Below are 16,802 nucleotides of genomic sequence, written 5' to 3' on the forward strand. Positions count from 1 at the left end.
GTGTGTGTGTGTGTGTGTGTGTGTGTGTGTGTATGGGAAAATCTCATTGCTTAAAAGTTCATTAAAGGGCGACTCTCTAAGAATGGTAGTATCAGTGAGACAAATTACACCCTTGAGGATCAGGAAAAGCACTATCACTCCCAAACATTCTATCTCCTAGTTAAATATACTTGTGCCTCTAATGAGCCACCACCATTACCGAGTGATACTTGTCATTATTTTGTAAAAAGTGTTGTAGAGGTGGCAATTTAACCGTTTCATATCATGATTAAACCCAACTCGGTAATAATTATTTTGATGCACATGCATATCTCTCCTACCATGTATTTGGCATTTCCACTTGCCTCTTAGAAAGCATGCTCATGATGCTGAAGAGCACTCCCTGCCAAATCGGAAAGGTTCAGGCTTTTCAGAGCATCATCACTGATTACGGATCATGCATATGGGGATCTAAAGCTACATCAAATCATATGATTCTACCACCGCTGCCTCTTTTTCACGTTGCGTTGCCTCATCAAACAAGAAATTGACATCAGTTGATCAGACCGATGCCAGTTGTTGGTATGTTGAGGGAGTACGATGGAAAGGTTGACACCATTAGACTGCTATATGAAACAAAATAGATTTGCCTATTTCTGATTATCTAACTGTTCCACGTTTTCATCATCACCCGATTTTTTTAATCAGTAAGGTATCTGTCACTCTGAATAGTCCTGAATTCCGTGCATACTTCCATGCCTCAAATTAGCGGATTGGTCGAGCTTTAGTGCTTCCAATTTCTTATTTTGCACGCATTTTTTGATTAATAGCTTTAACTCTCTACTAAACGTGATCCCTGCATTTCTTCACTCGTAAATTCAACCAGAAGACACCTTTTTATGCGCGTTGGCGTGTACATGAAATGGATGTGGTGAAGTCTAGGCGGCATTCACTACTACATGTCTTATTGTTGTTTCTGTGTGTTCATTAGCCCGAGCCCTGTGGGGCGTTTAACCGAAAGTGAATTTAAGGTGCCACGTCAATCATCTCGGTATGCATACCACCAGCAGTGGTTGAAACAATTACTTCACTTACAACTCCAGTTTACACTAATTCACAATGGTAAACTTCAGCGGTTCGGTATGAAAAGCGAAATTTTGTTGGTGGTGTGGATTTGCATACCACCTTGTTTTGCCGCATTATAGCACCGGCGTGACAATCACGCCACTTTTTTTGCAATCACTTGTCCTATGGTGATTCCATCCATGTACATTCAATAAATCCGCAGTTCTCTTTTGTTTTCCGTACTGTGCTCACTTTATTTGACCCCTATGGTCATCGCTTCTGTATGGTCGTGTTGTAATGCTAGTGTTAAGGTCTCGCCTAAACTTCATGCTTGTGATTAATTTTCTTCTTCAATGGGAACATGCGGGCACAGGGTCGTGGCTATGCACTTACAAATACTGGTTAGTATGTTATTACGCACCGTCACGACCGAGTTTCAGCACTGCAGGCTTACCACAGAAGAGCATGTACACACCGTCACGTATACGCGCTGCTTGTGGAGATGATGGTGGGACAATTATGGTTCTGATTTACCATATGGGTGAGAATGACAATCAGACCGGTTCCTTCATCGATAACGGATAGGTCTTCAAGACGGGAATTTTCAATGTGGCTGGAAGAAATGACGGCCGAAGAAGTGACTTTCAGAGTTCAGATGTTGAAATTTGAATAGTATTGTTTGCGCGGTAGTCAGTCACTCGAATACGCTGTCGTGAGAGGAAACCGGTCTCTCTCTCCCGACCAATTTCGACCAGATATTGAATTACACCCTCATATCATTTCACCCAAGCGATCGTAATGGGTGGGTCTTGTTTGTAAATTGACCAACAAGGTCCCGTGAAGCTGGAATCCAAAACGTGCTAAAGTGCATCGTGAAACGAGCAGCATTTGCTATTTTAGCAAGTATTGTGGTTTGGTACCTCATGATAAGACGGAACGCTGGTGTCTGTCAAATATGACTTATCCTCGTCATGTCAGATTTCGTCTTAAGGTAAAGGTGGCTCACCTCCAATGTCGTAACAGCGAATAAATGGCGGATTCCAGATCCCATCTTTTCCAGCCATCGGTCGTTTGTCTTATAAGGGCGGAATCCGCATAGCTTCTCCACCCTGTCAATTTGTTGAAATAGTTCAACACTGCTTGAAAAGTATGGTTTATGTGATTTTTCTGCCGACTCCTGAGTATTTTAATCTGGATGAGGTCACTTTCACTCGCTTCGGTTGGAGTTTTCCCACGCAAAATTTCTCAATATGTATGTGTGCGTGTATTTTGCACTTATTCAGTAGCTAAGCAGCTCATGAGCCTTTCGAGAGTTCTACCCTAGGGGCGTCCTTTCACTCAGATTTGTAAATTACACATTAGTTCTCAAAAATAACTCTAAGAAAGCGATTCTATGGGTAATCTTGTGCAGGTGACACCTTGGTGCTGCACTCTCAACAGTAAAATTAAAACTTTAATTGTTGAATTTCAAACCCTTTGCCCCCGGGATTCATGGGCCTCTTTGCCCCCTCAAACTGTTGTTGCATTTGGCAGGAGGCAAATCAGGGATTGCATCAGTGGTCCTGTTGTCACTGGATAGCTCTTATACAAATGGAGATTCTCTGCAGGTCAAGTGACCTGAAATAAGTTGGGTACTTCCAACCAGGTTAGGGCAGCATCTCCCCCTGTGCCTGAAGTACTCACCACTGCACTTTGCTTGAGTTGCTTTACATTCAACATGCTGCATACCGGTAGATCACCCTTTTTATAACCTTTGAGGAGAAATTCTCCGAAGTCGTTGTATTATAAATGTTTATGTCTTTTATTACAGACCGTTTCAGGTATCATAGAGGCGGACAGGAAGATGCTGGAGAGCTGCCCTGGCATAGGCCCCGTGAAAGCGGAGAAAATCTACGAGGCACTTCATTCTAGTCTCAAGCGGAAGAATCTCGATTAGCTGACACAAGTATTTAAACGGACTGCTCAACGCAAGAAGACAGATTATTCCACGCTGCTCCTCATTTTAAACTTTTGATATGGTGAATTAGATCAATGGTTATGTTTTTTGCTCGCAAATTGAATAGAATTTATTTGGCTTTGCAAGTGAATGGACTTCCACAATAATTGGTGTGTGGTGTGAGACCGGTGGGACAGTTTATCACTATTACTATTTTCCCCCTGGAGTGAACACTCTCATCGGGCTGTGCATACCCAAACGCTGTTTAAAAATGGAACACATTTGTCATTTTGACGCACCTACTAGATGTTGCCTTTTTGTCATCAAGGTTTTCGCGGAATAGATGAGCGCCAAATTCAAGCACAGCTGTGAGTTATGCCATCAAACGCATCATCGGAGACGAGTGCATGTCCACCGACAAATGGAGCACCACAAATACACTCCCTTTTGGACCGAATAAATCCGACTCCGTGCCTCATCAGTAGATTGAGATGCCATCATACCTTGGGGGTTGTCAGAACCCACACTGGCCCAAAACGTACCAGGGGACTAACTACGAATTGAGCCCGAGAAGCACCAAGACAACCACCGCGAACTGATCAGCAGCACCTCTGGTCCTAATCGAGCCCCAAGAGGGAGAACGGACCTCGCGCCCGCCTGCACCGAATGCAGACGAGACCCAGTAAAAGGGCTCCGCTTTCACGACCCCCCAAGTTATGACAACTAAGAGGACCGTATAAAGCGAGACTGAGCCCATTTTCACCCCTCCCTTGCACTAGACGTCGACAGCGTCATCCCGTCCGTAATCTACGTCAATCCTAACGCGCGCTGCTGCAGCTTCGAACGAACCACGATGGGTTTGCGGAGGCAGGATGAGCAAACGCACCAACTGCTAAAATGGACCCGTCAATAGTAAATCGAAATATTGGACAGTATTTCTATTGTGAAATTGTGGGATTCCAAAACGCGAGGAAAAAGAAGATATGCAAAGGGCCTCAAAATGGCCAACTGTGCGGGGGAAGAGGCAGTTTTTTACTCTCTCCGTCGGCAGGGGTTGGTGCTTGCTCTCCGTCTCTTATGAGAGCAAGCAAACGCAGACGGAACAACAAGGGTTATGCGAGATCAGATCGACGCTAGATTGCGGACTTGCTAAAGCTGATGCGCAAATGTGAGTTTTCACTCAGTTGGGTGTTGTGAAGGGCCTGGGAAAAGGAAATGAGAAGCACAAGAACTAGTCAGCGCCTTTAAATGGGTAAAAAATATATAAACAGCCAAAACAACTCCGACAAATTGCAGGAAGAACGGTGGAATGAGAATATTGCATGAGTTCCAAAATGGAGGTGGAGTTCAACAAAGCACTGCACCTAACTCAACTTCGATTTATGTCTTCCCAGATGTCAAAGCAACCAACTTACGATGAGGGCCTCCATAGCACTTTCAACGCTGTCCAGCTGTACGAGAGCCATCTTGTTATCCTTTCTGAAATGGAAATCAGAGTCACTCAACGAGGTGCCGTAACAGACGATTATGAAGAGAAATACTATTTCTCGCTCCAAACTTGTGGACGACAAGCAAGCTGGTTAGCAGTCCGCCAAGTAAGGGTTAATTTATCATTAGATTGCGAGAAGGGGTAAGCGGGTGTGCGTTTACAAAAAGACCACGGCAATTCACTTACGCTTGCTCTGGATGTTTCTGATAAAATCTAAGAAAAATATGTCGCGAAAGTGACTCCTTAATTCACGCAGACTGGTACAATGTAAAGAGTAATCGTGATGGCTAGATCAGCCAATATATGTCGGGTTCCTAGAGTGCGTCTACTTCCTTCTTATTAGCTTTCATAATAAATTCAAAAAGCACAGTTGTTTGAAACAAAACACAATTGACCCACAGAGCTCATGAATCTACTGCATTGAAAAACTTGCCTACGCTAATGCTTATACCTGCATTGATATAGGTAGGTAGTCAACTTACTGCATAAAACGGAACCCTACTACATCGAAACCCTTCGAGCGGAACAACGTCCGGACGTCATCCTCTGTAACACTTGGAGGGATATTGCTCAAGTGGAGGACATGGCTTGGTGGATAAATATTTTGATAATTTTTCGAGTTAGGCTTTCTAAATCGATGGAGCAGGTTATTGGAGTAGTCCTTGGTCAGGTGATTGTCCTTGTCTTCCTTTGGCAGCTGCACATAGTTGTGGCGCGAGATGGCTATCTTCATCGGCTGGCCCCAAAGCACTTTTTGGTTTAAATACTGCATAGCTAAAAGGGAGCCACCAAGCAAAAGGTGGGCTTAGTTTGCGTTAAGCTTACGCACACTCGTAATACCTGCCACACCATACTTCTAATTACGGATTGCCTAATTACGCTGAACTGAATAAATAAGTAGCCGCCGCTACTAGAGCAAATCTTTACAGTGGCATTCAATGAACAAGTGGGAACACATATACCTACCCAGTATGGCTTGTTGGGAGTCACTGAATTGAATAAGAGCAGTATCCTTCTTGTTAAACATTATCTTCACGCGCACCACATCTCCGTAAACACCTAAATAAATACGTGTAGCCAAGGTAAGTAGCACATCGAGGATGCCTTTTTTAGATATATGCTTCCAATTTGAAGCACATAACGATATTACTCAACCACTACCTGACAAAAGAACCTGCTGTACTTATAAAAGGAATTTTGCTACATTGGTCAAGGAATGAATGTGGAATCCCTAGTAGGATAACGGCCAAAGTAAGACGGGGTTCGAAGTCGGTAGCTGTTGTTAGGTAGCGAAAGGAGAGTAAGACAGTAGTAGGTGTGTATGGCCAATACCTGTTTCCTCTATGCACTACCTTATATATACAGCTGGTAAGGAATAAATCCGGACGAATAAAGAATAGGGCGGTATGGAACTTGTGTAAACGAAGCAAGCAAAAAGGAGCTTACCAAACAAGGTAAATAAGGCGTCCGGATACACTCGCTGAATTAAAATTGATAAATGGATAAGATGTGGTAGAGGATAAGTGACAAGTATAGGAAAATTGGGCAAGAGAAGTATCACAGACAAGATCCACATATGATCCACCACGATTTTAGAGTAGACACGCGACGAAGACGACGCAGTTGATGATTCAAGTGAGAGAGAGGGAGAAACAGAAAAGAATGAAAAACCAGAGTAAGCTGAAAGAACATTGGAGCGAAAGCAAGAAAACGAATAGGACAGTCGTTAATGGCCTTGTGTATAGATAAATTTAGATCGAAACGGCGTAAAAATAAATACAAATATTTTACCAAAAATTAAGCTGCGCGTGAAAAGAGCACTAAGGACCAAAAGAAACGGGAAAAAGACGCCCTGTAAATCACACTTAAAATCGTCTTTGGAAAATTTAAGAATGGTTTGGAATTCAAATGACATCCAGATTATTAGACGAGAAGAAAACGAAGATTGGTCGATGAAATAGTCTCCTGGAACGGTGATATATCAAACCCATCCTCTATTCGTGATACATAGACGTACCTCCTCGTTGAGGTTGGAGACGATGAGAACGGTGCTTCCATTATTGTTTAGAGGTAAACGGATTGCCAAAGACGATGACTGGGCAGCAGCTGCGGCCGCTTGAGCTGCAGTGAGCTTTTGCAGGGCAGTAACTGACTGCGAAACCGATCCGGCACCTGAAAACTGACCGTTTCCGCCTCCAGCACGGCCACTGCCGGACTGACCTTGATTAGCAGCCGCATTATTAGCTGCAGCTGAGAACGCCAGCAGGGATGCCATAGTAGGATTAATGGCCGCCCCATTCGCCGCGTTGGGAAATGCCGCACCACTCTGTCAATCAAAGGTAGTAACGAGTAGGAACACAACTACAATGCCATACAACCACAGAAATCGTGTCAGATGGTAATTCACCTGCGCGGAAAGCGACATGAAACTGGCAGTAGCAGCTGCAGCGGCAGGAGAAAGCTGCAAACCAGCTTGTTGAGCAAGTGCCATAAGTTGTGTGGTGAACTCGGTCATTCGGCAGGCGTTGTTGTTCGCCGCTGCAGCCACCCAGGCGGGTGGCATAGCAGCAGGAGTTTGTTGATGTGGATGCAGCATAGTCGGACCACCAGCTGTACCAGTAAATTGAGACATTGCGGCAGCAACGGCGGAATTCGGGCCGAAAGCGTGACCACCCTGACCATGCCCACCACCATGGGACACATTGTTAGACATTCCAGCTGATGGCAGCCTACGAAGACTCGTCAACTCATCTTCTGTTAATGGGTTAAGCACGTAATCACGGCATTTCTGGCTCTCCTGACGGATTTCGAGGGGACCGCGATTTTTAGAAAACTCCACCGAAAGGTGGCAGCATCCAGTGTAGATATTTTGCCGATTTAAATGCTAAAGCATTCACCAGTTCGTTAAAGCCAAGTAATAAAAGTACACCAATGGATACTTGGTAGCTGATTTACCAGCATGGCCACGAAAGCTTGTAGGTGATTCTCGAACTCGATAAAGCCTTGATAATGGTCATTCTTAAGGAAAATAATAACGCGGAGGATCTTCCCGAACCTATGGAAGATCTAAGACTGTACACCAGTAGAAGTGACCTTACTTTGTAGATAATAATATGATTAATTTGCTGATCCATAATATCCTCAATGATGATTCGAAGGACGGTATTCGGATTTCCTTGATTAGCTCCAGAAAGGTCTTGCTGTACAACCGAATTCGCCCTTTGAATAGCTTGGTTCACTATAGCATTCTCCGCCTTTAATTCCAAATGTGGGTGTTTAGAAAATTGTAGAACAAGCTGACGACCGTGTAGTATAGCTGGGTATTCTTGATAATATTCCACCATGTCCATGGCACTTTCAAGAAGCTCCATTTCTATGAGGGCCTGACTACTTCGTTTTGACAACACCATATTCTTCAAAAAACCGAAGGGAATCGCTAGGAGTGTGACGTCCTGTTCAGTAGCATCTACAGGAAGGCTTCGGATGTGGACAACATTGGATAAAGGGGTATCTACTTGGTCCATTCTTGACTTCAACAGTAATACAAGAATATGTAACAAAACCATACCTTCTTATGTTCATTAATTTCTACTTCCATTGCGGCAGCATGCCCTTCACCATTAGAGGTTACAGCTTCTGCATCCGGAACGCGCTGAAAATTATGACCACCCAATTAATTAAAGGCCCAGTTGCGCTACATAGACGTGCAAGAAACTACAAAATTAGCATATGAAACAAATATGGAAGCAAAAGGGTTTAAAAAGAACTACAAGTTAACGGGAGAAAATTACCTTTCGCTTGCTGGACTAAAACATCAAAAAAGTAATCGTTTAGAACAGTAATCGGGGACTCATGTTTATTTCTGCAATGCACAAGATGTTTACAAAACTATGATGATAATCTGTGATAAATTAGAATCAGAAACGCAAGCTCAGTCGAACGCAATTACACGTACCATAAGTTGGGAGTATGACAATGAAGACATGGCGGACACAGCCGCGAGTTCACCAACAAAGGACTTCTAGTGGTTCATTCAAAGGCATGGCATGAAATACTATTTAAAAAATCCAAACCTCAAGTTTACCATATCAAGGCTGAATCAATTACGCCTACTAAAAACCTTTGAAATCCATTCGTCGCATGTATACGTGTAAAAGAAGTTACTACTAATAAAGTTCACTTGAAATTCTTTGCTAGACAACATGTGCCTGTAGTGCATAAGGTGTAAACACGATCTTAAACAAACGGGTTTATTATATTAAAGAAATTTTTTATGGAACATATATAAGGCATATATTGAACCTTAAACCAAATAATGTGCAAGCCGTTGTTTTTTGTTAAGCAGTCAGTATAGCTAAAAAGCTACGCCATTAGGGTCATTGTACCTCGCCGGGTGGGCTGGATTTCGGGCCATGCTAGCGGTCCTGGTCTTTCCTACGTCGCATGCACTTATTTTGATCGAGTATTACGCCTTCTTTCACCATGAGGGAAGTCTCGGAGCACTACCGATAGGTCTATCATCGTTCATGTATTTGTGTTAATTTCATCGGTGTTAGAGTCATTTTAGTAATTAGGGCTGTCACTACTGTCTTTCTCATTTCTAATATTCCCTCAAAAATTGATGTTCACATCGCCTCAATTTAGGTGTGTAGAGCCCGCATTTATTCTGAAACTAGAAATGGTCATAATACACAGACAGGTAGATGAATTAGAGTGCTACTGACACGGCTCGAACGCCATGCTTCCCAGCGAGAGTGTAAAGACGAATCTTGCGGTTGCTGCGAAACCAGATAAGAAGAGTTAAGTAAGTCACCAAGGCCTTCTGATCAGTGCTGGGATTTGTTTCTAAACGAAATTACAAAGGGGACTTTCTAGATCTCAGTTCATGTTCTAGGTAGTTGCACCCGCAAGAAATCGTTTGGTGTTTGCGCAGTCATCTGTAATTAAATGGGGTTTTCCAAATATATCTGCTGTTTTTTCTTCCTAACTCTAATTAAAACCCATTAATTGAAGAAACCTGGCAGTATGATGTATATCGTTTTATATTAGTAAGAGTTTTTACGGGAGATGAGGGTTATTAAAGGTAACCGGGATTCGCCCTTTCCGATCATATCCATGAAGGGATTTAGGCCTTAAGGTTGGTCCGGTCAGCTCGCTTACCACCTTAGAGGTACACTACACTGGCTCCTGGCCTATCAGGGATCATGGGGAAAAACTAGAAATCGGGAATTTGCTGGAACTAAGAAAGCTTCAATCTTCTTAGATTTGGTGTTGCTCTTCTGTATCACCTGGGTTTGGTGATCAGCGACCTTAATCCGCACGGGGTTTACATGGCTTTATTACTCATGCAGAGTCCTGTTCCTTACCCATAGTCATATTAAATCATGCTAGCATGGGAAGCTTTAATTTCATTCACTAATTAGAAATTTTGTGCTTGCATTTAAGACTGCGTTATCAAAATATTCCTGATTTTAATGTAGAACGAGTTGGAGTATTTGGAATTACCACGACGATCAGCCACTCGTTAAAATAAGCTGTTTTCATTACAACAAAGCCACAAAGATAAATTACCAAGATGAATGGGTTGGAGCCACAAAACGACTATAGTTAAAATGTGTAATTTTAGTTAGTGCCCTTAGATCGAATCATAGTTATAATGAACACCACCTACACTGTAATTTAACCAATCAAATTTTAGAAGACTAGCCAATAGAAGAGTTGAAAAGAAGGTTCTAGTAACTTTGTTTGTGCACCACTACCGTGTGCTCTCTGTGGTCTTTCTGCTATGGGCGTCGATTATTACAAGGTGCTAGGCCTTGAAAAAGGAGCTAGTGAAGAGGATATTAAAAAGGCCTACAGAAAAATGGCCCTGAAATATCATCCTGACAAGAATAAATCACCAAATGCTGGTGAGAAGTTCAAACAGGTTGCCGAAGCCTACGAGGTACTTGTTTTTTCCATTTATAAATCTGTTTAGGTATTGAGTGATCCAAAGAAAAGGGAAATTTATGATGTGTATGGTGAAGAAGGCCTTAAAGGCGGTATTGGTGGTCCAAGTGGTCGATCTGAAGGCGCCACTTTCACCTTTACCAGTGATCCTCGTGAGACCTTCCGAGCATTCTTTGGCACGGACGATCCTTTCAGCACCTTCATGAGTTTTGGCACTGGTAATAGAGGCGCAGAATTCATGGATGTTGACAGTGATTTCCTTAACCGAGGTGCATTCAGTGTAGGTTGAATTCTTATTTAAACTAAACGTTTTTTTATTTGTGGTGAATAATTTGCTTGTAAGAAATACACCTGATGGAGGCCTAAATTACATATCAGGTGACTACTCATGACTTGAATGTTATGGTTTGCAAAGTCTACTGTTTTTGGTGTGGGTCTATACCTTCCATTGGTCGTTCTCTTTTGATGTGATATTAATTTGAAATTGTCTGCCCTAGGTAAGTAGTAATTAGTATATTTTATTTCAAGTCGTAGGCGGTTGTCATTCGCTGTTCTAGTGGACTTATAAAAAGTGCATGTGAAAGCCTACATTTGTTGCAATTTTCTTAGTCTTCCGTAAAAGTCTTCCAGTAGCTTTGTGTGACCGTTCAATGTGTCGCCCTTATGTTGTCCATATCATGTGATATAACCGCAGAATCCAAGTATTATTGGCAACCAACTGATCCCGTTGTAATTTACTCAGTTTAGCATGTCACTTGCCATTGTTCATGGCTTCGTCAGCCATGCAGAATACACCGCGTCTTCACGCAACCATGTGTAGACTTTTTTCTGTTTACGGATGCTGTTCAGAATGGCTTTAACCAGGATTTTTACAGTCAGACAAATTCGGCTACATCACGGGCCTCCGGTTAATCACGAGGGTATAAGCTTCGACATTGCTTCCACTTGCACTAATTTTTGTCATGCTTTGATATCAAAGAATGCTCCTGTCTTCTGCAGAAGCGAGCACGCTTCTCGGTGCACCTTGCTATCAGTTTTTAGATGGGTTCAGCAGTTTTACGCACTTTTATGTACGCTCATTCTTGGTTCCAGCGTTACTTTCTCTGGATAATCAACTAGAGTTTACAGAACAGCTTTTCCGTCTGGCCTCCATTATCAGTTTGAATGGTGTTCTTTTCTTCGCTTTCTGTGTCCGAATTAATTTCACATCTTCTTTTGTGTTTTTGTTATTCTATTTCTGGTAAGGTCAGTTTCCCTAATTTTATGCATTTCTGCCTACTTTAACTATCAATTCAATTTAAGCAGCATTATTCTATTTCCGTGACTGGTGTTGAGTTTCATAAGCCCCGAAGCAATGGTTCGATTGCATATATTTTGTTATCTACAGATTAAATAGGCTCGTTTCAACCGAGAATGCGCTTAACCATTGGAATGTAGAAATGTTGATCATTGTGTATGTACGTGTTTGTGTGCTCTCGCTCAGGGTATATTTATGAACACGGGAGGCGGTGGTGCGTCGCGCACTCGACGAACCCAGGATCCGCCCATTCACCACGACCTGAGTGTGTCCCTAGAGGATGTGCTCTATGGCACTACTAAGAAGATGCGCATCACACGGCGACGTATGGACGGCGGTACGGAGGAGAAAGTACTCACCATCGACGTGCGCAAGGGCTGGAAGGCGGGCACTCGCATCACCTTCCCTCGAGAGGGTGATGAGCGTCCCAACACTATCCCCGCCGATATCATTTTCACTGTTAAGGATCGCTCGCACAAGTACTTCAAGCGCGATGGCGCCGACGTCCGCTACACCGCTAAGATCGGTCTGCGCGACGCTCTTTGTGGCTGTCAGATTCAAGTGCCCACCATTGATGGAAGGAAGGTACCGTTGACGGTGGAGGACTGTGTCATCAAACCCGGTACTACCCGTCGGGTGATCGGCCAGGGTTTGCCCTATCCCAAGGAGCCCAACCGTCGCGGTGACATAATTGTGGAATTCGATATTGTCTACCCGGATCGTATTTCGCCCTCGGACAGAGAGGCGTTGATGCGAATTTTACCGCCATACATGCAGCCAAACCTGTGAAAATAGAAGTACTCACTCACTCACGTCACTCCTTTTTCATTCTCTACCAAGCTTGTCCACTTCCTCTATGTGTTTGTACTGCATGTGCTTGACCACTTTCGTGCGGTTGCAACTACTGTTGATAAGGCTTTGTACTTAGCAACAAAATTATTTAATGCTGCTTCTAGTCTTGATTTTTTTCCCACGTGGGTATGCTCTCGTTCTTTTGTGCCACTATTCGTGTGCGTTACCAGTACCTCGGAGTGGTCTGATTTCATCTTTACAACTTAATGCTTCGGGGTTGCCAGTGCAGATGTTTTTCTCTACTTGATACTTGGTAAGAATAAGCGTAGTCAGCGAATGTGGTGTGTTGCGGGGCGACATCGTGAGGGGGAACTGCCTGGAATTGGGTGGAGTGCGCCTGGGTTATTTTTGCTGCGAACTCGGTCAATGCGAGGCAGGCGTGAGTTGCCCTTGTGTAATGCTGACAGGATTGAACTGACACGATGCAGAAGGTATGGGAAAGAAGGGGCATAATTACTCGTTTTTCTTGAGGGAGGCGCCAATTCTTCCCCCTAATATGGCCATGAAATGGAAGCGATGGGTGCGCTCACAGATTAAGGTTTATTGGAACAGCCAGTGCGGTCTATTATTATTATAAATTGCACTCAAAATGTATGTTGCGTGGTTGACAGGCTCTCCGTCACTGGAGTGCACTTCGTGGAAGACACCACAAGTGTATGAACATACATCCTGCAGTAGCACAAGCAAGTACCTACACTGCTTAACAAAAGTATTGTTTCAAGGTTGCTGTAAAACATTGGTTGTTTAACTGTTTGTTTTGATGAAGAGCCACTTTTTACTTGGCCACTGTACCACGCCGGGTAAGCTAGCTTTTGGGCCATGCCAACAGCCCAAATACATTTTATATGTTGAATGTATATATATATATATATGTTCTGCTTGAGTATTGTGTCTTCTTTTATCTTCAGGGAAGTCTTGGGGAGCTACAATTACTCCTGTATATTCTTAAAATAATTGAAACATTTAAGGCTACGACAAGAAGGTGGAGTAATAAATTAATGTTTTTAAGTGTACGCTTACGTGGCCGTTTTATTCCACCCTACGGCATAGCCTCTGCGCACTGATGATAGGCCCCCGGCTCTTCTGTACTTTAGGCATGTTCTTCCATTCCACATTGGATTACTGGGCTCTCGTGACGCTATGGCATCACTGTTACAAATCCCTAATTTGTAAGCAACCCATTTTGGGATGTTACACCCTACGAGTGGCCAAAAATTGAATTATCTTAAATAGATTCGGGGTTTCGGTGACAAAACTTTTCTCGATGTCTTCTTGCGAGCATCCCTGTGTATTGTATATGGAGAAGAGGCTGTGCTTGTAGCACCTAGTTTTCACTAAGAAGTAAGATGCAACTGTTAGGATTCAGAATTATTGATCGTTTTGGTGCTCGGGAAACTTGCACAGTGTATGACTTAAGGTATGACGTTGCCTAATATCATATTGGTCTTTTGCAATTTGGCAGTCGCCTGCTGAGACTGATCGAGCAGACAGACGAATTTACGAAAAAGTGCGTGTTAATGGAAGAGGGAGCATTAAATATTCTTTCGTTTTATTCTTGGTGGTTGATTTAATGAAAGGATAAGCTCTATTTGTTCCTTTGTCTCTACAATAAACTAATTGGTAGTAGTCTACTGCCCCTTCAAAAATGTTCGTAAAACAAGCAGGTAGCATAGCTTTTTGGCTCTAAAATACCTCTTGCAAAACTACTTGAATTTGAAATACTTTAAAATCTCCGGTGAATGATAGTGATGATGCCTTGTGCGCTGATTGGTTTACTTAAAGCCCGTTTGTGTGGGCTTCGCCAGCACTATTCAGTTCCTTGGGGCTAGGTGCCTGCAACGGAGGCGTCGACTAGCCATGATTTCCGGCGTCTTTACTTTTTTTCTTATTTGTACTTATAGTTATACGGTTGTGCTTCCTCTCAGCACTCTTTCAGATGCAACATTATCATCTCAGAGTCGTTATGCGATTGTCATTGATGCCGGTAGCAGCGGCAGCCGTCTCTTTGTTTACTGCATTCCATTTCGCAATCGTGGTGATGGTGTCTTACCCCCTGTAACCTTATGCTTGGATGGTCAAGAGAACCCTCTAACGAAAAAGGTTACTCCAGGACTTTCATCCTTGGTGTCTAACCCCTCTTCTGCTCAATCTTATATCGCTAACTTACTTTCATTCGCGGCGCAAAACATCCCGAAAAATCACCATGTTATAACCCCTGTATACATCCTCGCTACAGCCGGAATGCGACTTCTAACCAATAGGTTAGTCTCCAATCTCTGATTTCAGTCTCTTACTTAGTCAACAAGATGCCATTTGGAGCACGGTTCGAAAGACAGTAAAAAGTGAATTTGATTTCAAGTTTGATGATTCTTGGGCTCAAACTGTTTCCGGCTATTCTGAAGCGTTATTTGGATGGATAACTGTAAATTACCTACTTGGAAACTTTGTCGGTATGTAACCGGAAGTTTTCTCTTTCTGTCTTTGGTTCCTTCCTTTAACTCTGTTTATAAAACTCAATCCTATATTGTTTATTTTGCTCTGTACCATCAAATGTCCCTAGACTAAGAGTTTATCATCCTCTATGAATTCTCTACTGGCAGCCAGTTTCTTCACTTATTCCACCTTCCAATAGTGTCAAACGGTTGTCTCCAGATTTAGTACTAGTCTTTGTTCCCCCGCCATCGAATTAGAAATGCTAGCTCTGTCATTGGTACGTTTGTGCCACGTCCATAGAAGGAGTGCGTCACTTACTAAATTTTGAATGAATGCAAACGACACTCTCAGGTTTGTACAAAAATTAATCGCGATGTTCTTTCTTGGCACCAGACTCTCCCCTTCAGACCGTGGGTATGCTAGACATGGGCGGGGCGAGCATGCAAATCGCCTATGAGGTGCCTTCGGAGATGCATCCGCCCGAGGACTTCATCCTCCCTTTCACCATCGGTAGTAAACACACCTACAATGTCTACGTTATGACCTTCCTCGGCTATGGCACTCATACCACCAAAAGTCGGTAAGGTTGCTCTTCTCACCAAAACCGTGTCAAAAATCTGCCATCATTACATTGGAATGTTTTGTCTTCGACCATCTCCGCGTATATTTCAAATACTTTTAAAATTTTACCAAGTACAATGCCTTCACTGGCCTCTTTGGCATCTTGTGTCTGTTCTTTTGCTTTAAATTTTATTCGGACAATATTGTGACCATTATGTTGCTTTGATAATTGCTCACTTGTTTCACATCCTTCATGTACAATGGTTCAAAGAAACTGTTGTGACCCAGCGTTGATTGCTTGTGAATTTTTACTACGGTAGTAAAGCTACTCTACATTGCCAGTTTTTAGTGGGGAAGGAAGTCTGCTTTTTAGGCATCACGGGTTTTCCTGTTCTACCTATAGCAATTCAGGTTTCATACTTACCCTCTTCGTTTACTTAATGCTTGCCTTTAATATGGATCAAATGCCCTGTTGTGAGGAGAATTCTTGCTTTGTGAAAGCCCTTGGATCAATTTCATTGGGTTATTCCTGGTACTTTGAGTCGTACTAGTTGGTTGTTAATTTAGCAAATCTTGAAGGTACCGTGGTAAACTTTACTCTGCAAAATTGCTGAGTTTTTTCCCAGTACGTGGTTAAAAATGCTTTGTACGTTTTATTCATTTGCCAGGTACAAGTCTTCCCTTCTGCACAACGCCATTGAATATTCACAATACTCAAGCCTCTTAAAATTGCGTTATCGACCTTCAACAGGCTACATCAAGCCACCAAAACTCGCTAATCTCACTCTCCAGTTGCATTACACCACAAGCGGACAAGAAAAATTCATCTTCATGGTTGGTGGCATACATTACTTCAATTTTGTTCTAGATCCGCCGGCTTTTGCTGATGCCTTTCTCTCATTCGCGCAGGATCCCTGTCTTCAACCGGGTCTGGAAGACACCTTAAATCCACGAGACTTAAGCCTCTCAAGGACCCTTTTAACCACGGAAAATTCCTCCTCCCATACTGTCACTTTTCTTGGTACTGGAGATCTCTCACTATGCATTGCCTATCAGAAGGCTTTGCTGCAGAGGCATAAGCCCTGTCGTCTGGACCCCTGCTCCATGAACGGCATCCACCAACCCCCAGTGGACTTTGAGGGCACTCGGTTCTACGCTATGTCGGAGTACTGGTATACCTCCTCCGACCTGGACACTGCTCTCTCGGAGCCTTATAGTTTTGACACCTTCAATGCCTCCGC

The 16,802-nt window shown here is 43.1% G+C and overlaps 2 protein-coding genes across 2 annotated transcripts; one reads left to right on the top strand and one right to left on the bottom strand. All coding sequences in view use genetic code 11, as the record gives it.

Moving 5' to 3' along the window:
• Positions 1–4,113: 4,113 nt before the first annotated feature.
• EGR_03357 (Polypyrimidine tract-binding protein) lies at positions 4,114–8,454 on the bottom strand (the record flags this gene model as incomplete). Its single annotated transcript, XM_024492606.1, has 12 exons — positions 4,114–4,182; positions 4,396–4,459; positions 4,656–4,682; positions 4,952–5,243; positions 5,436–5,528; positions 5,916–5,949; positions 6,487–6,795; positions 6,877–7,353; positions 7,425–7,535; positions 7,568–7,999; positions 8,038–8,121; positions 8,425–8,454. The coding sequence occupies 12 exons, from the start codon at positions 8,452–8,454 to the stop codon at positions 4,114–4,116; spliced, it is 2,022 nt and encodes a 673-aa protein (XP_024353007.1).
• Positions 8,455–10,254: 1,800 nt separating this feature from the next.
• EGR_03358 (DnaJ subfamily B member) lies at positions 10,255–12,504 on the top strand (the record flags this gene model as incomplete). The annotated part of the gene is made up of 3 exons (XM_024492607.1): positions 10,255–10,413; positions 10,447–10,698; positions 11,902–12,504. 3 exons carry the CDS (start codon positions 10,255–10,257, stop codon positions 12,502–12,504), a joined length of 1,014 nt encoding a protein of 337 aa, XP_024353008.1.
• Between the last annotated feature and the right edge of the window lie 4,298 nt (positions 12,505–16,802).

The sequence above is a fragment of the Echinococcus granulosus genome (genome assembly GCF_000524195.1).
Source record: "Echinococcus granulosus chromosome Unknown EG_S00017, whole genome shotgun sequence".
NCBI classification, from domain to species: domain Eukaryota; kingdom Metazoa; phylum Platyhelminthes; class Cestoda; order Cyclophyllidea; family Taeniidae; genus Echinococcus; species Echinococcus granulosus.